The sequence below is a fragment of the Heloderma suspectum genome, chromosome 4 (assembly GCF_057233095.1).
Source record: "Heloderma suspectum isolate Gila_16-S chromosome 4, 16-S_ref, whole genome shotgun sequence".
Lineage (NCBI taxonomy): Eukaryota > Metazoa > Chordata > Lepidosauria > Squamata > Helodermatidae > Heloderma > Heloderma suspectum.
In genome coordinates this window covers 210,250,152-210,274,639 of record NC_139461.1, presented here as the reverse complement: position 1 = coordinate 210,274,639, position 24,488 = coordinate 210,250,152, and the positions used below count along the sequence as shown (strand labels likewise).

Genomic DNA, 24,488 nt, shown 5'->3' with positions numbered 1-24,488 from the left:
AATACAAAGCCGGTGAGCTGTGTTCAGCTTGGTAGCTCAGAAGCTGCTCCACTTGGTGTTGGATGAGGCAGAGCGTACTAAAGCCTGAAGTTCTTATGGAGTTGAGATGTATCTATGGAGAGTAATGTCTGGCCAGGGATTGTACAGATTTAAGTGTCTACACTGAAAGTGAAAGCGCATTATATTTGCACCTTTTAATGCCACATTTCTATTTATAATCACTCATCGATTTGCACAGTATTTTCATTTTATGTTTTTGAAAGGGGAAGGAAAAAGAGTCAAAGTAACATTATTGTGTAAAATTCTTATTTAATAGATTGATGAACAATTAAACAATTCGGGAACTGAATCGGCATCGGAGGTAATCAGACTTCTTTACAATGCAACATTCACCTATTTATGATTCACTGTTATTCCTATAGTAATGGTTGTGTTCAAAAACACAATTTAATTTTGGGAAAGACACAAGATCACACTTGATAGCAGAGTACTTTTGGACTGATCGGTGTTTTGGCTCCATCTATGAGCTAAATGTAACTTCAGAATTACTATTATTTTGTTTCCATTTTGTTTTGTTTGTGGTGATTTATTGATTCTTTACCATTTATTTAACTACTGATGATATTACATTTGCACATTATTTTATCTTGCTTCCTATTTTCCATCTGTTTGCTAGAAGTAAAATTTGTATCTACTTCAGACCTGTTATTTGAATTTCTATGCTAATGTGAGGGGCATTCTGAAATGCCATCTGCTGGTTGACACCTTAGAATTTTGCCACTGGATTAGGTGGATGGAATGATTAAATTGCTACCATTGAATAGGTGGAACATCATGGTTTACATAGGTCCAAAGTACATGTTGTGGTCTGATAGCACCTAAAGCAGCTACTCCATTTACTGTATTCACTGATGTAATGCTATTACAGTCACATTGTAAGCGGCTGTAATAGTGAATTACCTTCAGAAAGAGTGCTGTCTTGATTCCACTATGTCAGTCGAAACAAACCTATTTACGGTAACAGAACTAAATTTCTAACAACTTGTTTGACAGCTTTAAAAAAAAGTTCATAGCCAAATGATTTACTAACCATGAAAAAGTCTTAAAGTCAGTTAAGATGTAGGCTTTCAGAGCTATCTTAAGATTGCTTTCCAGGAGCTTCTTTATGAAGTCTCTTGAAATTCTTAAATTAAGAATTATTTGCTTTTGCAGGATTTAATTTTTTTTTTTAGATTGCTCAAGCAATTAGCTATATTTTTAATAGCTAACATTTAGGTAGGTCCAGGTAGGACCCTTGCTGATTTCAGTTTGGTCAATGCTTGGCTGGGAGACTGCCTATGAATCATAGATATGCCAGTTTGAGCTCCATAATGGAAGAAAGGTGGGATATAAATATAAGAAACAAACTGAAGCATTTAACTTCTAATGTATTTACAAGGAAATAAGTTAAAAATTTCTCTTCATCTTGGGTAGTGTTTAAACTTGGACATGGTTAATCAGACATACACTAACAAACTGATCTGTAATGTTGTTAAGTAGAAGTACTCGTATTTGAGTTAAAACTGGGTAAGTAGCAATTTTAAGGTATCTTGTCATGATTGTATAGCTGCTAATGGAACTCTCATGTGCTGGCAGTTGTCCAGATGGCAGCTCTTACATGGAAATAAGTTCCTCTGCACAGTGGCTGAGGAGCGTAGGGTCAGACATGAAGATTGCCGCAAGGTCCTACTGTGCAATGTAGGCAGTTTTGCTATGCCTTCTATGTGGCTTATGAAGTTATGTAACATAGTTATGATCCCATGGCACACAACACAATGGGCTTTGGTGGGGATGGGGAGGGAGGTTTTAAGACAGAGCAGAGAGATGGCAGAAAGGAAGGTTGGACTAGCAGCAGTATTGTGCACTGCATCCTAAAACTTTTTAACTGGGATATTAGCATGCTGCAAAGGAAAGTGCTGCTCTCCAGCACCATTTGTATTTGGGTTCCAAAGAATGGTTTTGTGTTTTGGAGCTCAGACCCCCACCTCTGCCTTGTAATTAGGTTCTTGAGCAAGTTATGTTTCTTTTAGTCTTACCAGTTTGCCTTCTGAGTGTTTTATGGCGGGCCATGCCCACCACAGTAACCATTTTATAAATGGGTAAATGTCTCCATGGCAGCCATTTTGTGAGAGTGCCTTCAACACTCTCAAAATTCCAAATGTGCCCACTGACCCAGAAATGTTTAGGAGTGCTGATCTAATCTTTTCAGATTGAATGAAATGTTCCAAGATCAGCATTTGAGAAAGGGTACTAAATTTGGATCTAGTATTTTTATTATGTATTTTTAATGGTCGAAATACTACAGGTAAAGAAAGTTCCATTTGAGAGGTGTTAATCTCGTTAAGATGACTCCCACCAACATTAGTACCGGGTTATCAGTGTATTAGTGCCAGTGTAGTGTAGTGGTGAGAGTGACAGACTGGGAGCCAGGAGATCTGGGTTCTAGTCCCCACTAGGCCATGGAAGCTCACTGGGTGACTTTGGGCCAGTCACAGACTCTCAGCCCAACCTACCGCACAGGGTTGTTGTTGTGAGGATAAAATGGAGAGGAGGAGGATAATGTAAGCTGCCTTGGGTTCCTTGCAAGAGGAAAAAAGGCGGGATATAAATGTAATAAATAAAATAAAAGTTAAATGCTCTGCTTCTCTCTGGACTGGGTTTGTTACCTGAACTTAACATTTGAGGAAAAAAGTTAGCATTGGTTCCCCCCCCCCCAATGAATTACACGTTTATTAAAGTAGAATAGAATTCTGCAGATTAGCTTCTGGGTAATAGAAGAGGGGACTCAATTTAATTTTTAAAAGATAAATTTCTTCTACCTCTTGAAAAGCTGAAGTACTCTTAAAATCTTTTGCACATTTACAACAGGATGACTTTTCTACTTAACAAATATGGTAGACCGGATAACACGCCAACGAGGTTTTAGTAATATGCCTTTTTTCAGGGCTAGGTAGGAGAGAAGGGAGTCAGATAGCTTTAAAGTAATTGTGCGAGGAAAAAGGGATGGGAGAGCCTCGGAGCACACACCAGGCTCCTGCTGGAGTTAGCACTGTTAACTTGTTTTCATGAAAACATATAATGTATATCATATAATGATTTAGGGCTGGACTGATTTTGACTGCTGTTTTTCAAACAGACTAGGGACATTTTAGAATAGATACTTTCAGTAGTCAAGCATGTGTAAACTGGTGTGGTATAATACTGGCTAGCAGATTGATCTAAAACTGAGAAACATAATAAACAAAGATAGCCACACGGTTCCATGAGTAAGGGGATGGGGAGTTGTGAAATGTCTGGCTGATGCCTGTCTAACAGAGCTTTGCAGTATAGGCTTACTCCCACCATTTTATTACCATTCTATTGTATCACCATTTTGGAACTGAGTCTATATTCTGGCTTGATTTTTTAACTTTTCTGTTTCTTGCCCCCATCCCCTGCCTCCTGTACCACCTAGCCTGATGAAGAGTTCTGGAGAACTCAAAGCTTGCACAATCTTTTGTAGCATTTTGGTTGGTCCTAATAAAGGTAATGGCTAGTTGTACATTTTTTATTTCCCCCTTGCATTTTGAATGTTCTAAAAATGAACAGTTTGAATCTCACTTCTGCCATGAACTTATTTAATGGCTTAGTCAAGTCACTCTCTCTCAACTTCTCCATCAGCAATAAAGGAATAATATTGACCTACCTTACAGGCTTGTTGTAAGGACTACCAACAGCTTCATATACACTGGGTGCAATGTAGACTTCCTGTGAGCAGTTCCGCTCATGGGACACTCTGCTAGAGGAAGGGAGGGAATGCAATTTTTTATCGATTCTGCCTCCCCGTGCATCCCCTTTTTGAGCAGGAGAAAGGAAGCATTGGCAAAAATTGCCTCCATTCTTCCTCCACTGGGAGCCTCCACTGCATTAGAGTTCTTTCTGCAAATGGAAGGAGCCCTTCTGTGCATGAAATGGCATGTCTGGATCCATCCTAATACCTTGTTGAACATTCAAAAGTGTTAGACAAATGCAACACATGATTAAGGTTCTTATGCATCCTTGCCAACACCTATACCCAGAGTTGGAACACCATCTTCCCCTGATGTCTATTTGCTAACTAAAGGCTATGTGACCATTGGAAGATGGTTTCGTTCTACTGTGGCCACCGCTTTTGTCCACCCATTTTCCAAGGAAGTGAACGTTTTGGTGGAAGCTTAATTATTCACAGGCAGTAGTAGCTCCACTATTTATGGCAACATTTGTTTTTAACAACAGGAAGGTGATGATTCATTGCTAGTGACAGTAGTTCCTGTAAAACCTAATAAAACACCTGGGAAGATGAAAATAAGTTTTGAGGACCTAGAGAGAGAAAGAGAAGAACAAGAAAGGCGAAAGCTTGAAGAAGAAAAACGACTGAGATATGAGCAGGAAAAACAAGCTCTCAGGGAAGTCAAATATTTTTCACCAGATGTGGTAAGCAAAACTGGAAAAAAAAAACCACTCTTGCATGATTATCATAAGCATGTTTACTTGCAAGTAGGCCCCATTGATTACAGGGAAACTTGCTTCCAGATAAGTGGGCTTAGGTCTGCAGCAAAAGTTGAGATTTAAAGTATGCATGTATTAATATCATGGAAGTTTACATTTAAGTAATAAACTTTGTATATAGGATGAAGATGAAAGCTTTGACAGTGAAAGAAAAGAATCTCCCTCTCCTGGTAAAGTGAAATTAACATTTGAAGAATGGGAAAGACAACGACAAGAAAATCAGAGGAGGCAAGCAGAAGAGGAGGCAAGGCTACGTTTGGAAGAGGAAAAACGTGCCTTTGAAGAAGCAAGGCAGCAAATGGTAAGCATACAGGGGTATGTTAGAACATATATGGATAGGAGATGATCTTTATGGAAGGCAGATATAGCAAGGTGACTTATGTTACTGCATTTGTGATGAGCACATGGTGTAAGACTTTCCAACTGTATAAGAAAGAAGATTTACTGGGGCCCTGATGTGCAGTGTTTCCCATTTCTCAGATCTGCAAATATTAAAAATTACCAACTTTACTAAAAGGAGACTGAAACATTGGGTTGGATCCTGACTTTGTTCCTGCTGGCAAGAGCATTCTCTGCGCAGACTTCCACCCAGGGGTACTGCTGCCAGTGGAAGCAGGGAGGTGACTTTTGTTGATTTCCTCCATCCCCCCTGCAGTCCCTTGCACCCTCCAAAACTCTGCTTTGGGGGTTTGAGGGATCCTCTGGAACAGTTTGGGAGGTGGTGCTGATGGTTGCTGGACCAGGAGGTAATCAGCAAAATTTGCCTGTCCCTTTTTCATCATTAGGATCCCTCTGGTGTTTGCCTTCTGCAGACAAGAGGCACCCTTCAAATTGCAGATGGCAAAGTCTGGATCCAACAATTTTTTTGTAAAATTGATCCTTTTGTTTTAGCCTCAGCTGATATAAAAACCCAGGCTTCCAAAATGTTACAAACCTAGGTTAAGTACAGGTTGGTGCATTGCTGTTTTATTGTTGTAGGGCATGGTAAGCATCTGTCACGTTTTTATTCTGTAAGATTTGTATTTGTCTTTACTGTGTTATTTACTATTATATGTTTTAGCTTACATGACCTTTGGTATTCAGTGGTGAATAAATCTACCTATATATGTACATTTCCTTAAATTCTGAAACCTTCTCTCAGCTTCTTTCAAAGTTCAATATCTCCCAGACTGGCTGCACCTTTAAACCTTCCTTTAAACGCTTTTTAAAATGTATGTTTTTCTTTAAGGTAAACGACGATGATGATGATAAAGAAAATTCCGAAAATTCTGTCAAGGAATTCCGTCCGGGGAAACTGATATTTACCTTTGAGGAATTAGAAAGACAGAGGCAAGAAGAAGAAAAAAGAAGAACAGAGGAAGAGGCTAGACGGCGTATAGAAGAGGAGAAAAAGGCATTTGCTGAAGCAAGAAAAACCATGGTAGATAAAGTAGCTCACTTACTCTAGTGATAAGTCTTTCACACACACTCCCATCAGATTCTACACGGAGAACACTATAGTGGAATTCCATGGACAGTTCAGGACACACTTGCAGATATGCAGAAAAACAACATACCAAAATGTACGCCCATAGGCTTGGCTCCAGACTTGTTTTTCTGTGAACTGAAGGATCTTAGTTCCAGTGGAGGTTACCAGAGGCAGAATGGAGGGTGGGGTGGAGAGGTAATTTTCACTGATTCCCCCTGTAGCCCCCTCATCCCCATTGCCAAGTTGTTCTGAGGGTGTCCCAGCCAAATCTGGTGGCGGATTTTCAGGTGCACAGATGGCTGCAGGGGAGGAGGAAACTGGCAAAAATGCCTTCTTTCCCTCACATCAGTAGGAGCATCTTGTGAGGAGAGTTCCACACATGGGATCTCTGGATCCAAGCCATAATTTGCAGAAGTTGAGATGCAGCTCATTGTTCAGCTTCACTTAATTGAAATGAGCATATTTGATTTACAAACATGTCCACTTGAAGCAAAGCTAGAGATTTACCTTCAAATAAGGCTCATTTAAGTTAAATAACTGGTCCCTGAGGTGTTCAAATCATATTATAAAAAAATTAACTTTGATTCATGTTTGTTTTGTTTGAGATCTGCTGCAGGAATGAAGCTGGCCAAAAAAATTAACTTATTTTAAAGTGTGAGGATATTATTTATTTATTTATTTATAAAATTATTTCTGAGATGCCTTCTGGTCCAGAAAGGGCCCCCAAGATGATTTAAAAACCTTAAAGCATACTAACACAAGATTAAAAACAGGAGAAAACAAACTTTTAAAAACAGAGAGTGGAGTCAATACATTTAAAATCACTCAAAAGCCATGCAGAACAAAAAGGTTTTAATGGCCCATCTGAAACTGAACAAAAAAGGATCCAGTCTAACTCCTTAGGGAAAGAGTTCCATAATTGGCATACCACCACAGAGAAGGCCCTGTCCCATGTTCCTGCCAACAAAACCTTTCTTGGTGGTGGGTAGAGATGTGAAGGCCTGGAAAAAACCAAAAAGTGGAAAAAGGTTTCTTCCCTCCCCCCAAGGAGCATTTTTGTTTTTCTCCGAAAAATTGAACAGCTTTGGATTATGAAATATTTTCTTTCAGAATTTAAGACAAAGTATTTATATATTGTTACCCAGACTTTGCTCCCTCCAAAATGATTTCTAAAAACTATATAATAAGAACACTTTTACAGAAAGACTAGAGATGTAACATGTCTGGAAATAATGAAGCCATGGGGAAAATATTTTTTAATCCTCTCTGTAAGATTCCCAGCATAGTTAGTTATTTCACTCCTTATTAAAATTAATGATCTAAAGTAAATTTTACTGATAGACGTTTATGCTCACTTTCCCAACATGTGGGTAGAGTCACCATTGTGCATTCTTGACAGTAAATGTGCTTTCTTGTCAACTTGAGTTTTGTTCTATAGAGTCCTGTGTTTTCGATGCTGTGGCAGTCACTGAATGTAGTTCTAATCTATTAAGACAATAATGACAAATTTACTGAGTTTACTTTTAAAAGGTTTAAACTATAATAATTTTATGAGCAAACTAAGTCATACATAAAATAACTTTAGGAATAGAAAGGCTGCTTTATGTTCCTAAAGCAGCCCTCCCCAACCTGGTGCCCTCTGGATGTTTTGGCTACAGTGCCCAGCATTCCTGACCATTGGCCATGCTGCCTGGGGCTAATGGGAGCTGAAGTCCAAAATATCTGTAGGGCATCAGTTTGGGGAAGGCTGTCTTAAAGCAACAAAGTGACTTTAGTTCTGTAAAGAGCACTAAAGAAAATTTGCTTATTTTTTAATTTTTCCAAAATTTTGAATTTTTCCAAAGCCCCCTGGAAAAAAGCATTTCCAGAAATTTTACATCTCTAGTGGTGGGACATACAAAAGGAGTTTCCGAATCAGATCTTAAACTATGGATACATTCATTATTGGTTGCAATCCTGTTGCCTCATAGTGGGAACACTTTTTGTTATGGTCCTGGAATTACTCATGAGTAAATGGGGATTGTGACGAATGCATACTGGAACAAGATTGCATCTGGTGATTAACTGGACTATGTGGTGCTTTGTTTTAAATACAGGAAATTGAAACCAAATGCTCAGTGATATTACCATTTGGTTAGGAGTCATTAGTGCCTGTATCCATATTCCATTTAAAGTGTTATTAGGGCTGGTTTTATCTAATATTTCACTACTCACAATAATTCAGTTCCTCTACTTTGATACATTAACACTCCAGTCTTAAAAGTTACATTTCCACAAACAGCTACTTGTGCATACACAGCTGTCCTGTCCTACGGGTGTACGAAACCCCACTTACCTGGCTCCGCCGGGTTCCGCAGGTGGGGGGAGGTGATCCGTTCCTCCCCCCGAAATCCTCCATGGGGGGGGAGGCAATCTGTTCCTCCCCCCCCCGGAATCCTGCCCGTCCGGCTCCGCTCTGTGGCCAGGCCGCGGAGCCGCCAGCCGGGCCAACCCACAGCGGGGCCTCCAGCCGCTGCCAGGCTGGTGCAGACGCAAATGGTGTCCTGCGTAGGTGACGCCATTTGCATCCCTACGCAAGCCTGTGATAGGCTACGTAAATATTTACGTAGCCTATCACGGCTAAAGCAGGGGCGCAAATCAGGGGACCATTTTCATGACAAATGGCAGCTGTCATAGTGGCCGCCATTTGCGTCCCTACGCCGGCCCGTGATAGGCTACGTAAATATTTACGTAGCCTATCACGGCTAAAGTGGGAACGCAGATGGCGTAGGGAACACCATTTGCGCCCCTGCTTTAGCCGTGATAGGCTATGTAAATATATACGTAGCCTATCATGGGCCGGCGTAGGGACGCAAATGGCGGCCACTATGACAGCTGCCATTTGCGGCCACAGCAGCCTGGTAGTGGCCGGAGCTGCCGCCGCCAGAGCTGGAGCCGCAGCCAGGTAGGCTCCTTTTCGCAGGGCTTTCATGGGCTGGTGGGGCGGGGGGCTGTGTTCCGCCATGGATTCCTGGGGGGGGTGAATTCACTGGAATTCGGCCCCCCTGGGATCCATGGCGGAATTCTCTAACATCCCTATCCTGTCCACTGAGATCAACATGAGGAAAATGGTCCCCTGATTTCAGTTAGAAGTTATTTCCAAGTAAGAAACAATTATTGTTTCTGGATGATATCTCAGCTTACTGAGCCGAGATATATATGGGCAAACAAACCAAGAAGTCTTCAATTCACTATAGTTTCATTTTCACCTTTTAGCAACTTTGGAACAAACTAGGGTATTAAACCAACTTCAAACCATGGTTTAATTTTCTGGCTTGTTCTGAACCTGTTAACCTTAGTTTAACCAGATAAAATGGAAAATTACAGTTAATTGAACATTTCCGTGTTTGTTTGACAGCTCAAACGAAGGAGCTGAATGCACAGGCAAAGAGTTCATTCATATCTTAGCTTATTAAGCTGTTAATAAGAGTTAAAGATAAGCAAATATGTCACACCTATAATTAAGAATGGTTGTGCATTAAATCACAAGACACTTGTCTTTGTAAATTATTAGGGGCATTAGGGATTTAAGTTGCTTGAGATGTCTTAAGTTATAATTTAATGATAGAGGATGCTTGTGCTGAACAGTAACTTATTCTAATAGGGCCCAGATGATGAGGTTTCACTGATGTCAAAAACTGTATCTCAAGAATCTCTTACACCTGGAAAACTGGAAATTAACTTTGAAGAATTACTGAGACAAAAAATGGAAGAAGAAAAGAGACGCACAGAAGAAGAGCGCAGACAAAAACTGGAAATGGAAAAGCAAGAATTTGAACAGCTCAGACAAGAAATGGGAGAGGTCTGTTATACTTAACATAAGTTGCTGTGATATTTTTATCCAGAGTTACCTGCTTCTAGAAATATGCCATGAAATGAGAAAAGCATCCATAGTTTATAAGGTTGCCACTAGAGCCTGAATATTGCAAGCTTGACCTTAAATCCATCACGTGAGCAGACCTTTGGAGCAGATTTGGGGGGAGTGGGGAGGCCGTAAGAGGGGAAATCCCTTCCTCCAGCAGTCTCTGTTCCACTGGCAGAAGGACACTGTTGGATTCAAGCAAAAGTAATACGTTCCCATGAGCAGAACTCTATTCACAGGATGCTCCTCCTGGTGGAAGGGGGATATGGCAACTTTTGCTGATTCCCCTTTCCTCCTACAGCCTTTATGCCCCCCCCCCATCTGCTGTGGTTGGCTGGGGGACTCTCTGGAAGAGCTTGAGGGGTGATGCTGGGGACTGTAAAGGGAATCATCCCTCTCCCTTTCCCAGTGGGAAATGCTGCTGAATCAGAGCCTTTCCTTTCTGTTCACAGGAGGGAAACTCAGAATCCAAGCCCCAGTTGACTTGACATAAATAAACGGCTGGCAAGATGTTACAGAACCATGCAACTTAGTGCCCATACTCAAATTAATGTAATTTACATAATTAACAGTTTCTTAATGAGGAAGTACATACAAATGCATAGTTTTACTGTAAAAACTGTTAAACTGACAGTATTTTTGTGGCATATTTTCCTTTAACAGGAGGAGGAGGAATGTGAAACCTTTGAGTTAAGCAGGGAATATGAGGAGCTAATAAAGTTAAAAAGAAGTGGTTCAATTCAAGCAAAGAATTTGAAGAAAAAGTTTGAAAAAATTGGGGAGTTGTCTGAAGAAGAAATACAGAGAAAAATTGAAGAAGAAAGAGCAAGGAGGAGAGCTATGGATCAGGAAATAAAAGAAAGGGAAGCAGAGAAATTTCAAGAGGTATGTTGATTTTGTAATGACTATTGAGAAAATTGTGCTGTTATTTAATCAGTCATAGTTCAGATGGTAAAAACCTGCTTTTTCCAGTGTCATCCTTAGGTCCTGTTTATAATTGAGTGATTTGTCATGTGCTAGTTTTTAGGCACATATGTCTTGCCACCATAAGACCTGTAGCTTTGCTGAGATGGGTTAATACAGTGCTTCAGTGCAGTTTCTCCACATGGTTACTGGTTTTCCATAAGGAAAGTGGTAATGTTGACATCTAGTAATTGCAAGGCCTGGACATGTCACATAGTTATGAAATGTCATTACCAGATTTTAGATGTTGCTGCAGCATGCAATTGTCCTGGGAAAAACTGCAACAATGCTACAGATGCGCCTATCGAGGAAGCAGAATTCTCAATCTGCATCACCTCTGAACTCCATTTAGCTGGCAGAATAATCTTTTGATGGTGGTGCACATCTGCATCTGGGACTACTAGCTGTTGCATGTAATTACAACTTGGTCAGATCTGTAATGTATAAATTGGCTTGGTTGACAAAAACCAAAGTTAAGATACAAAAATATACACAATTAAAAGTTTAATGTTAAAAAGTGCAAATATTTAAAACATTGGGTAGTAACCAATAGGGGCTGTATGCGTGTGGCCAGCCCCGCCGGGCCCTGGTCTGTGCATGGCCAGCCCAGGTCCACGTGCTTCTGAGTGCAAGCACTGACACAAGAGAAAACACTCGTTTTTGGAAGGGGCAGGTCGCACTATTTGGATACCTCTAATGGATACTACCTAGTGTATCCAAAACATGTGTCGCAGTATACAAAATTAAAACAGAATTGTAAAACCTAAAAACTGGGGCAAACGTGTTTCACCTTTTTTGTCTTCGTCAGTGGCCTGTATAAAACTACAAAGAAAAAACATAACAAATGAAATCCTTTATAATATTATAACATTTTAACATCACAGTTTTTAGGTTTCACATTTATTTTGTATATGTAATACATTTTTGGATATGTTTCTAATATTTGCAGTTCTTAACATTAAACTATTTTAACTGTGTATATTTTTGTGCCTTAACTTTGGCTTTTTCCAATTGTATATATCGTTAAGGGCTATGGGCACTTTGTTGTCATCACCAAAATTGGCTTAGTGCCAGTCTTCAATATTTGGCAGATAAGTGGAATGAAAGCTACGTAAGAATCCTGTATATCACCTTCAAACATGACCTACCTGGAAAGCAAAGTCTATAAGGTCCCTGTGATTTTCCAGGGCTTGCGGTGCTGGCATATCCTGAGCCAATTAACAAAGGTTCGAGTGAGACTTCTTCACTATATTTGTTTTAAAAATACGAAAAAGGCTTTGTCATGTCTTTGATCCTTAAAAACAAAGGGACCATCGTATGTCTACTTGCACTGCTGAAATGGTTTTGGACAAAAAGGAACAACTAACTCCTTGAGCACCATTTGGTAGAAATGCGGGGTACAAATTTAACAAATAAAATAAACTCAGCAACGTATGAAATATTAAGCTCATATTTGGCATGAAATGCAGGTCTAGAGCCTGACAGGTACTGTACATCTGAGAAACACACAAAGGTCTGTGTTAGACAGCACTTCTAATTCATAGTGCCCCATTTCTATTGTCATATCCATGATGAAAATGGTATTGTGACCTCCTTTTGTGGGAATTCTTGCTATGAATCTACCTAAATGAGAAATAGGGGCTGTCAATACACAATTCAGATTCCATGTGGGAAACAGAGGGCAGTATCCAATAGGGCTGCTCCACCTCAACTGATTGTTTGCTCATGGGACCCACCACTTGTGCAATGGGGGGGCTTTCATGCTTCTAAAAATAACTCTGGAAACTAGCAGAAACTTTAATTTCTGGATTGGGACAGGTCAGCAGAGTTCCCTTCTGCAAGCTCCACTGACATATAAACCACATGAGTTAGGATCCCCCCCACCCATTGCCCTGCTCCACCCTTTCAGGAACCTGTGGATGCATGTATTTCTCCTAGAGCTTTAAGAATTTAGTCCCAAAATTGTGTTCTGTAAATTTTAATGCCAAATGTATGTTTACCAGATACGATGTGAAAGTATTTGATATTTTTATTTGATAGCCAATAATAGTTTGATTTCAATTTTAGTTTGATATATAACCGTAGTATTTGCTGATAGATCTGCAGTGGTATTTAATATCTGATAGATGGAGTGCAGTAGTATTTAGCATTTGACCTATTTGATGCCTGGCAAAATTAAAACATAAACTGAAAGTACTTTGATAAGTTGGTTTACTCTCAAAATTAGGCAAATTTCAAATATTTGCACACATTCATCCCTCCTCCCATTACTCCCTTTAAAGAGGAATATTTATTGAAGGCTGCTACCTGAAACTTCCATCAAGTTTTCAGTATTTTGTGTAAAAAATCCAGGAACTCGCAAGTCTCCCTTATCAAATAGTATTATCATGAGGCCTACACCATGCCAAATATCCTAAAACTTAGTTGTGGCCTTTCAGCTAGAAGCTAGGAGAGAGTGAACAGCACTTAGCATGAACACCTGCTCTGTGTCTGTGTTCACATTCCGTCACCATGTTGCCATCTGGAAGAAATTGGATTGTAGATGTAGTGCTGGACCTTGTTAAGAGGTATAGTTTTTGCTTGAAATATAACCAAGTGATCTCAGCTCCTTGTAGTTCAGTATGCAGTCACTGTGATTCAACTACAGAGGAATTCAGTCAGTTGTTCAGGTTTGGATGGTGTAGTTCTGGCAACTTCAAATGCATAGGAAGATGCATCAGCTGAAGTCTGCTATGCAGACCTATCCGTGTGTATGAATTATGTTTCTGGACATGAGAAAATTTCCAGTCATATTCCTGTGACACAGCTTCTGCTTCTCATCTTGTAAAGTTTTGATCATGATGGACTCTGCTGCTGTTTACTTTTAGGGAGACTAATGAGGATACTTTTACAGATTTCAGATATATTATAGATGTAAATACTAAGTAGGATTAAAGCAATAGTATTCACCACGCCGTCCACAAATCTGCAAATCACCACCCTTTCAGGGTAATGAAGTCTCAGTTGAAATCACTGTCAGCTTTTACTCTTCCTTTCCTCAAAACCTTAAATTCTGATGGTGCAGTATATGTTTTATATATAAAACATATTTGGAGGAACTCTGTTTTGTTGGGGCTTGCATCTTGAGGTAACAACCTGTATATACTCATTTTATCTAGTATGGGGCCTGCTCCCTTTTCCCCACATCTAGCAATGTCAGCACTAGCTCTCCTTCCAAAAACGTAGTAACATCTGTGTCTGTGTGGTGTTTTAACCAGTCCTGCACTGTCATTTGTGCATACTTGTCTGATATTCTCAGGTCTACACATAGTGGCTGTTCACACATCATGGATTAACTAACACACATTTGTGGGGGTGCAAACTGCTTCCTTTTTCTCTAAACCACCTCAGATTGGAGGTTATGAGTGTGACATGCGAACCCAGGCCGCTGGGTTGTGTAGGAGCTAAACATGGCCTATTGGGTTATTTAGGAACTCCATTGGTCTGGGTTCACAAGTCATACTCACAACCTCCAATCAGGCTGATCAGAGGTTGTTCACAGAAAATATAAACACACATCTCTGCAAATCATGAGTTAAATAACCCACAACTTGCTGCTGTGATGTGTGAACCAGGTCATTCAATGCTTCAAACATCTTCTGCATTGTACCTCCTAATAGGTGGCCTTTTCTGTTATACTCCATTCTTTCCTACCCACCATACCACATGTGGTGGATTTCACTAGAAAAGTCTACATTGGCTCTTTCCCCTCTTCTTACTTCAGTGCTTTTACATGATGTAGGTAAGTATAGTTCTGCACTGGCTTGGCAACAGATGTGCACACCCCGGGAGCACTCACCATGGATGCTTTGGCAGCAGGCTAAAGGTTCTGGTGGCTGCTATTAAGGAGCCTTCAGTTTCCTTCTTGACAGTTTTACCCTTTTAAGTTGTTGTTTTAAGTAGTTTGTGATTATTCTCAGCATCCTCGGGCTTATAACCCCTTCTAAACAAATGCTGCCCAGTTCTCTTGACCATACACAGATATTTGTTGGAAGAAGGATGATATGAAACTGGGACAAACTGGGAATTTTAAGTCGTGTCCGACTCTTCGTGACCCCATGGACCATAGCACGCCAGGCCTTCTTGTCCTCTGCTCACTCCCGGAGAGTGCTCAAGTTCATGTATTCCCATTAGTACACAGTAATATATTTCTCTTCATATTTTATTTGATTTCTAAGAGATTAAATTAAAACATAGAATGAACTGAAGACATGGAAAGCAAGTTCATGTACTGGAAGGTATTCTTTTACTCATACTCATATTCTAAATATTCATATTCTAAATTACTGAACTTAAGACTTGCTTCAACTCCTACAATACCTTTTCACTCCTTTTCTGGCTGTTTTTGAACTAGGTCTGCTACACTTTATCTGTAAACCCCATCACTTGTAGTATGGCCTTTTCTCACTATTTCCACAGTCCTGGTTTGACATTTTTTGTTAAATTTAAACCCCACCTTCCCACCAACTAATGCTCAAACACAACTGTTATGTATGTTTGAATTCATTTACAGTGGCTGACATGAAGGTTTTCAGTGGCGATCAGTAATGGCATGAGCAAGTGCATTTGTATGATCACTGTTAGTGCAAAGTCTCTTTGGTTTAGCTTGTATGATTAAAGCAATAAAAACTTTTTCAGGAAGATGAAGTAGATGTGAAACCAGCCACAAAATCTGAAGCTCCATTTACACACAAGGTCAATATGAAGGCTCGATTTGAACAAATGGCAAAGGCAAGGGAAGAGGAGGAACAGAGGAGAATTGAAGAACAAAAATTGCTACGCATGCAATTTGAACAGAAGGAAATTGATGCAGCATTACAAAAGGTATCAGAGGGCTAACAGCCTCTCCATAACACCGTGGAGTTTTTGTATAAATGAAACGGGCCATCCTCATGTAACAGTTAGACATAGAACTCTCCTCTGATGGTGGCCAAACTAGAACCTTTGACAGGTTCTGCCCAGGATGCTCACCATGGCACGCTTTGGGGAAAAAGCGAACTTGAGAACACCACTGGGATAAGGTAGTGATCTCCCTAAAGGGTAAGGAGCGAGTGTTGCTTTTCAGCTGTGTCCCAGATTGGGATAAAAAGGTAACAAAACAGTCTTCCTTCCAAGGAGCTCAGAGATGCATACAAGGTTTACCCACCCCATTTTATCCTCAGAACTGCAAGGTTGTTCCCATGTGGGAGACAGTGACTGGCCCTCAGCCTCAGTGGGCTTCATGGTTGAATGGAGATTTGAACCCTGGATTCCTCACTTCTAGTCTGACACCAAACAACCACTCCACACTGGCTCCTGGCAGTTTACACCCTGTGTGTTCCACATAACTCAGTGGAATCACTAAAAACTGAGCTAGTAAATCTCTGCACAATCTGATTTTTATTCAGTAATTTAAAAGTTAAAGTTGTCTATTCAATTTTAAATTATTTCATGGTTAGCTAATTCACAGTAGCCAATCATCTCTATATTAGCACTTTAGAGGCCTGCTGGACAATATGTATGCACAGGCCCATTCTATGTGAAGAACTTCATTGTCCCCATGGGGACAGTCTGGTCCTCCACATCTAAGCACTCGCTCATTAGAGCAAGAAATCAGTAGGGGTGGACAAAAGGCACTTACCTGTCCTCGAAGCTTGTTTGCGGTGGGGGGGAGGCGCTTCGCTGCTCCCCCCACGAAGTTCAGGCCGGAGGGGGGGAGGCTTCCCGCCTCGCCCGGCCGCGAACTCCAAAGTTTTTTTAAAAAAAAATAAACGCCCCCGTGATAGGCTACGTGACGATTAACGTAGCCTATCACGGCTAGATCTGCAAAGTCAGCCGTGATAGGCTACGTTAATCGTCACGTAGCCTATCACGGGTGACTTAAAAAAGAAAAAAAAAAGCACGTACGCAAATGGCGGCCCCCATAGGGAGCCGCCATTCGCGTTCCTTATTTGGTCGCTGTAGTCTACGTAAAGATTTACATAGACTACAGCGACCAAATAAGGAACGGGAATGGCGGCTCCCTATGGGGGCCACCATTATCCGTACGAGTTTTTTTTTTTAAAGTCACCCGTGATAGGCTACGTGACGATTTACGTAGCCTATCACGGCTGACTTTGCAGATCTAGCCGTGATAGGCTACGTTAATCGTCACGTAGCCTATCACGGGGGCGTTTTTTTTTTCTTTTATTGGAATGGCGGGGGCGGCAGCAGGTCGAAAGACTGGCTGCCGCTCCCGCCCCGGACGAACACCCGCCGAACCGCCGGCTGGACCCGCTGCCGGGAGGGACATTCGGCAAAGGTAAGTCCCGTCCCGGGCGGGGGGGGGGTGCGGGCAGAGAATTTCTCCCCGAAACCTGTTCGGGGGGCCGAACACGTTGGCGCTCAGCCTCCCGAAGTTTCGGGGAGAAATTCTCCACCATCCCTAGAAATCAGTGCTTTCTAGCAATAGCCCTAACGTACTTGTAGGTGTCTACTAATGCTTATTTTTTGTCTTTTGAGTAGGGATGGTTTCTCATCTTTTGTAAAGGACCTAGAAAACTAGGCATTACAAATAAAGAATATGAACTGGCCCAATAATAGGGTTATGTGAATTTATAATATCAGAAAATCTCCTGGCTATTCTAGTAGCCTGGGTTTTTGTGAACCAAGCCTGCTCCTCTGTACAACTTTATCCAAGGCTGTTTCTTCATCACAGTATAGTGCGATAAAATATTGCGAGGGGTGAAAGAGATCAAGTCAGTTTTTGAGAACTGACCTGATCTCTAATAAATACCGATATTGCAAATATGAAGTCACTCTGTTTGATGTACAAAACAAAACATGTTTGTTCTCATAATTTCTATTTTAAATGCAGAAAAAAGAAGAGGAGGAGGAGGTTGGGAGCATTGTTAATGGCTCTGTTTATGAAGATGAAGAACAGCAAGCACGGTCTGGTGCACCATGGTTCAAGAAACCTCTTAAAAATGTGTCTGTTGTGGATAGTGAACCAGTAAGGTTTACTGTTAAAATAACTGGAGAACCCAAGCCAGAAGTTACATGGTGGTTTGAAGGAGAAATGTTGCAGGACTGTGAGGACTATCAGTATATTGAGAGAGGAGAAACATACTGCCTTTACTTACCAGAAACTTTCCCAGAAGATGAAGGCGAATATATGTGTAAAGCAGTAAACTGTAGAGGAACATCAGCTAGCACCTGTATTCTCACTATTGAAAGTAAGAGTTAACATTTTAACAAGCTCTTAGCTCTTCAGTTCTTGTTTAAGTCTGTTGATCTTTTCTTAACTCTTTTCTCTTCTCTTCTCTAGCTGATGACTATTAAATCTACCTTTTCTGGAACCTTCCTTCTCTAAATTTACTGCATCCATCTCTCTCCTGTGGTGGGGCCAACAAGAAGTTGTCTATCATTCCTCAAATAAAAATACCCAGTTGTCCGATTCTCTTGGTTTGACTGAAATTTGGCAACAGAAGTTTGGTTCATTTGATGTACAATGGCTCGATCTATACATGTAAGCAGTACTCTGGTGGCTGCTCATTTATGCCACTGTATTGCTCCACGTGACAATATTCCATCAGGCAAATGAAGCTGTTTGTGTGAAGCAGCTTGCCATATGGTTCCACCAATTCTTCACCACATCAACAAAGTATGCATCAGTGTGGTGAAAATTAACGGATGTGTATATAGGCTACTTTTCATAAGTAGTTTGCTACTAAGAGTAACCTTAATTTCACTGTCTTCAGATATGAAATTAGGCTAAAGCCATATGGAAAGGCAAAATTTAAATTGAGTTCCCACAGCCAAAGACCCAATTCATTCATTCTTCATAAAAGCCAAAGCCCATTTCTTTGCTTCTGGCAACTTTACGAGCAAAAAGTTAAGCTTGGTTAAGCTATTAAGCAGCCAAAAGGTAATGTAGTTTACTCAAGTTATGCTTTGTTTAATGCAACATTTTCCTTTTAATCTGCATTAATAAAATTAAATCAAGTTTATAATAGCTTGAAAGCAGATTTATGTAATTACCAAGTGTACACGCAGTTGTAAGTCAAAGTTCTTTGAAATCAAGCATTTACATTTATTTTATATTAGCTGGTAGACACTGTCCAGCATCTTGCTTGGAATACTGAACCAAATTTGTATCATTCAGGTTGAAGGTGATAGCATGATAGTGGATGGATTTTCAACTTCCATCTCATCTTGTATAACTTATCTACTGAATCATCTCACTGCAATATTTACAAACAAAATTATATATATGGTTCATACATATACTTAGAACAAATAGCTACCACAGCTATGCTTTTTGCTATATGAGAAACAACCAGCTCAACTCCAGATGCTTTTAAATATGCATTTGAAACTCAGAATGAAGAGATGTGGAATACATTTGCAGAATCTTCCAGTTGGATTTTGGCTTACACTTCATTCATTGGCCAGAACAATTCAAATTTACATTCTGTGCAGGAGATGACTGGTTTTTCTTTAACATAACAGTGTATCAAATTCCTATTCTGTATTCTGAATCGGAAGGTTAATAAATGTGTTCAAGTTCCTAAAATTGAATACTTTTCTTCATTTCAGAAAGGCCACTTGCACTTAATGTATTTGTAACAGGAAATATTGGGAAAAATCAATACAGAAGACAAATTATTACCCATTAGTTTACATTTATTGAGAACTCATACAAAAACATTACAATTAATGTGTATTCATGAGTACATACAATGTCAATATTGCAAGCTCAACACAACATACTGTAAAGCATTTGATTTACCTCACGTCCAAGCTGCATCTCCCTAAGATACTTCCCATCACAGTAGCCTTTAAAAGACAGTCTTCTTTTTTTAACACGGGTAGTTTCTGTAGAGAGCACTATCTCAGGACGAAAATGCATCTTGCATGCATATAGGATAAAGGTTGCATAAACAGAAGAGTTTTATAGGCTACAACCAGTATGAAAGGTGGATCTATGCACTCTGCAGAGCCCAATTGTTTTGCTTTATGAACCACTAGTACACAAAGAAAACCTAAAAGCTCTATGCTCAACTTATGAAAAGAAAGGTTTCCCAGCAGCTGACATTTTCAAGAGAAAGGATTAGTGAATGATACAGCCTACCTATCTATTAAGATCACTGAAGTGTAATTTACACAACAAATCTAGATAAAGATTGCTTTTTTTTTAATTAGCAAAGCATATCCTACAGAGAACACATACTGGAGGGTGATCTGTAAACATCACTATCACTTGAAATTAAGATGTTCTTTTCTTTTAAAATATTACTCTCCCTTGTGCCTAAGATTCTCTGTTAAAATTTTTACAGTTATTCTTTCCGCTGTAGTACATGAACTGCTCAAAGAAAACTAACCATCTATGGACTGGATCCAAAGGTTCCGCTCAATGAGTGGAACAGAATCTTTCAATCCACCCCAATGTTTTTGAAAGAAATCACACAAACTGAACAGAAAACCTACACTTAGTGCAAGAAGATGCCTATAGGTCCACCAGAAAATTTAAAATGAAATAAAAAGATTATTAAAGCAGGTCATCTATCATCTCCTACACCAACAATTTATTTTTTTCTATTGCATCCCTTCTCCTTGAAGTTAATTTCAATTTAAGCTACCTTGACTAAAATCGGAGTAGCAAAAATAAGCTTTATTTTAAAATGGTGTAACAAAATCCAACCAAGATGAAGCTCCTCAGCATATATCTAGTTCTCATATAAAAATGAAATCTGACATGTTGAACTGCAACAAAAAATGACGTGGCTTGAGGGAATTCAAGTACAACTATTAATTTAGTTGTGAAATGCAAAACATATCTATGCTTGACTATTTAGCAAAGTGTAAATTGATAGATGGCTTGTATTATTACCACATAACAAATTATGGAACATTTATGGTCAAGCAAATAGCACTTTAAAGAATGAGAAGCGATTAAAACAGGCAAATTATACCCTACACCATTAAGTATGGGATACATTTAAAATCGGTATTGTTTTGCCAATTTTACCTTCTACATGGAGCCCTTCTATGGTCCATGCTCATCGGCTCACCATGGCCATACACTCAAAGGAATCCTCTTTATTGGAAGTAACTATCTCAGGACCTGATTTTATGAGCTATGATTTGGTGCTTGCAGCATCTTCAGCACTGTGTGTGAAAATCAAGGCAGGGTTTTTGAATATTTTTCTTTTATGCAGAGAAAAGCAGGACTTTTGATAAAATCAAAACATTATATTAAGTGACAAACAAAAAACTGATGGTACTGCCTTAGTATTGTCTATTTAAACTGAAAAATTCTATCAGTTAAGCTATCTAGATAAGCCATATACAAAACATTTAAACTGGCAAAAATACACAGCAATTCAGCTGAAATAGCAAGGTAGGAAGGACACTGCTATAAAAAAGAAAGATTTGCCAAACTGTTAACATTTCACTGGCACACATGCTCTCTAAAACTATTCTGCAAAATTCAAGCTCAAAACTTCCTTCCATATGAAATAAGCAAGCTAGATTAATTTTTGTCTTATGGTGTATAACTTAGACTCGTTTTGGGATTGAGATAAACACACAGTATGCTTGAATAAGTAGTATTGGGTATAACATCCTTTAACATTATAAAAGCATTTGTGAAGGCTGTTGAAGTTCTGACCAATATTTCCTGTATCTTGAAAAAAATATTTTATATTCATTTGTAACAACTCAGCTATTGAGGGAAAAATAGTAAAAGTGACTTACTCAAAAATTATTGCAGCAATCCACTTATCTTTTAAAAATAAAGATACACATTTACCCAGAAATGTAAATAATTGTTTCAGACTTTCCATTGGAATGAAACCATGAATAGCAAGAATACATTTGGGGAAAGATATTGGCAGATTGCTTTTGAATACACAAGCACAAAAAAAATCTCACAGGGACAACATTAATATACTGAAATATGTATTTATACACTTCCTTAGGTTGTGCTTACCTGTGCTTTTTGCAGCAGAACCTAAGGTGGAAGGTCTGGGAAGGCACTGTGAAGTATAAATAATTGCACTGTTTGCAATTAATAAAGATTTTATACTTTAAATGAATCAAAATCAACAGCCTCCATTTGGTGAATGATAAAGAATCTGGTGAATTTTTGTTCTGTTTAGTTAGTAACTACACCATTCTCCAATAAACTTCAGACTAATCATGCAAAATTTTGATCTAGAGACTTCATAGCCTACTCTACATATATTTAATAACTTCCTAGTAGTCTTTTCAAAATTTAAATCCTAACCTAAATTGGGATAAAAATAATTCCCTGATTCTACAGTACAACAAAATGCATTTCTAATTATCTGTGCAGTAAAACTACTTCATTTAGACCTCATTTTGTTCTTCTCTTGCAGCCACCCTACGCGTATACTCCGAAACAACAAAATGGTTTTCCAAAGATAAGGCTAATAACGTTTATAAAATTAACATATACCTATATCACCAAATATATGCAGACAACTGAAGACAAAACAACTTCCTCCTGACAAGCATTTTAAATGTTAACAATGCACAAATTTATACCTGAATATATCTCATTTCTGAACCCCTAATGAACAATGTTACTTGGGTAAATGACAAATTTCTTTAGCTAAAGCTAAATGTCTCAAGAATACTTACCCATAAAGCTCATACACACACACACATTTATGCATACCTAGGTTTCTGAATTAAGAAGCAATTATGATTTTCTAAGATATTAGCACTGTATTTTATTCCAACATAATATTCACACAGGTATGGCATTTGCATTATGTGGAACACTGACAAAAAGATACTGTTGCAGTTCATCATTTTGTCATTCTGATGTACTTACAGTGCAATGCTCCTTGAAGGAACAATCAAGGATGATACACAGCACAGTCCTCCTCACCCCTACAGAGCTAGTTCTATACTGGCTGGATCAAACCTGCACTTCAACAGACAATGGCAAGACAGACTGTATTGCATGTAATCTAATATATGCAAAAAAGCAAACAGTGGATTTTATCAGAATATCAGTTTTCAGTATGAATTATTAAAAGTAAAAAAAATTACGGAGACTTTTCAAAATATAACTTAATGACTAGTCTTCAGCATTTTAAAAACAGACCTCATCTGCAAGATGTTTTTCTTTTAGGCACGCTCAGACTCCAAAAACATGTTTCTAAGACAAATGCAGTTTTGGTAACTAAAAAGCATAGTATCCTTACTACACTGAATTCTGAAGCAAAGTGCTGCAAACTCATTGCTTAGCACATTTTGCCTTCTCCAGTAACTGATTATAATAACATGCCTGAAAAATATACTGAAGAATTAAATCATGTATAAACACAAATATTAACTATACAGCTATATGGGTCTGAGACAGTGGTCATGAATAATAAAAAAAGAAATTTCAACTGTTAATGCAGTAGAAGTATGTCAAGAAACACCTTCACATACATGCAATTTTTAATTAAGTAGAAAGAGGAAGATACCAAGATGCTAAACAGCAAAATACAAGCACGAAAGAGATCCTTCTATAACTATTCTGCAAGGGGAGAATACCAATGTCAAGCCCAAACTTCCAAGGGAAAAAAAAACCTTACTTGTGTACATGTATATAGTATTACTAACAAATCCTTGAATTTTCCAAGTATCCACATATCCAACTTACCGACACAGGAGGTTTCATATTATTTATTGTAAAGCACAAAACAGGCATTTAAAAGTGATCAAGTATACATTGAAAAAGTACATTTATATCACAAAGCATTGACCACATAATAGTTGCAAATACATTTGCTGGAATGTGTACATCTACACTAATGTACTAAAAACAAACCAATTTCCATTTCTACACAGAAATATTACCTCCTATCAGTAGTGATAGATATTTTGTACATTTTCAAAAACACTATTTTTAAACCAAACAAAATTATGATCTTCATCAAGGCGTCTGCATCCATACATTTAACAAAGGTTTTTTCCCCCACATAATGAAGCAAATACTGTATTGTCCACTTCTTATTATTGGCCCTGTGCGAAGAAATACATAAGAGATACACAAAAAGTTAAAGAAAATATTTTTTAAATTGTGCTAACTCAGGAGTGAAGCCTTTAAGAAAGAAAAATTGGTTAATGTAATGGTGGTGGCTTCCTGCATGGCTTTCAAAAACCCTGGGAGGAGAAATTTTTAGATCAAAAACACTGAATGTATGCAAAGAAAGACACAGAACTCCAGTTAACAGAGCATGGATTCATTTACTAATTACCCTTTGCCAGGAAAAATAATGCATACTCCAGAAAGGTATCAAAGTGGGAGACATGCAAAAAAGCAAAAAACACCCCCACAAATTAAGAAAGAAATCTGAAATACCAGCTAAATAATTCAAGATTGTTATACCTGTGGTGCTGGAGGATGTTGTGGCATTCCTTGTGGACTTGTCTGGGCATAATAGGCTGCCTGCTGTCTATAGTATTCAGCCCACGCGGCACTATAATCTGGCTGACCTGCTGGTGGGGCTCCGGCAGGAGCTGGAACTGCCTGACCTAGAACAAATATAGATTACACAACTCTGGTGC

General features: G+C 39.0%; 2 protein-coding genes across 22 annotated transcripts in view; one reads left to right on the top strand and one right to left on the bottom strand.

The window, feature by feature from the left end:
* The window catches only part of NEXN (nexilin F-actin binding protein), a 48,314-nt gene extending 28,356 nt beyond the window's left edge, over nt 1-19,958 (top strand). The window contains exons 4-11 of one of the 2 annotated variants that reach the window (XM_084852143.1): nt 4,294-4,491; nt 4,688-4,867; nt 5,795-5,986; nt 9,678-9,875; nt 10,599-10,820; nt 15,576-15,761; nt 17,773-18,130; nt 18,223-19,958. In XM_084852143.1, coding sequence (XP_084708269.1) covers nt 4,294-4,491; nt 4,688-4,867; nt 5,795-5,986; nt 9,678-9,875; nt 10,599-10,820; nt 15,576-15,761; nt 17,773-18,130; nt 18,223-18,236 — 1,548 coding nt within the window. In that variant the 3' untranslated portion in view covers nt 18,237-19,958. Of the gene's footprint in view, nt 1-316; nt 362-4,293; nt 4,492-4,687; nt 4,868-5,794; nt 5,987-9,677; nt 9,876-10,598; nt 10,821-15,575; nt 15,762-17,772; nt 18,142-18,222 lie in introns of those variants that run through there. The other variant, XM_084852144.1, reaches the window with a different exon arrangement.
* Nucleotides 19,560-24,488, bottom strand: part of FUBP1 (far upstream element binding protein 1) — a 40,410-nt gene continuing 35,481 nt past the window's right edge. For 4 of the 20 annotated variants that reach the window (XR_014790496.1, XR_014790499.1, XR_014790500.1 and 1 more), the window contains 4 exons: nt 24,310-24,455; nt 22,759-22,856; nt 21,889-21,934; nt 19,560-21,065 (listed from right to left, as the gene is read on the bottom strand). Coding sequence is in view for 9 of the 20 variants with exons in the window: in XM_084852132.1 (XP_084708258.1) it covers nt 21,827-21,934; nt 24,310-24,455 (254 nt within the window). In the remaining 11 variants the exon portion in view is untranslated. Of the gene's footprint in view, nt 21,066-21,732; nt 23,943-24,309; nt 24,456-24,488 lie in introns of those variants that run through there. The other 16 variants (XR_014790498.1, XR_014790502.1, XR_014790503.1 and 13 more) reach the window with 6 other exon arrangements.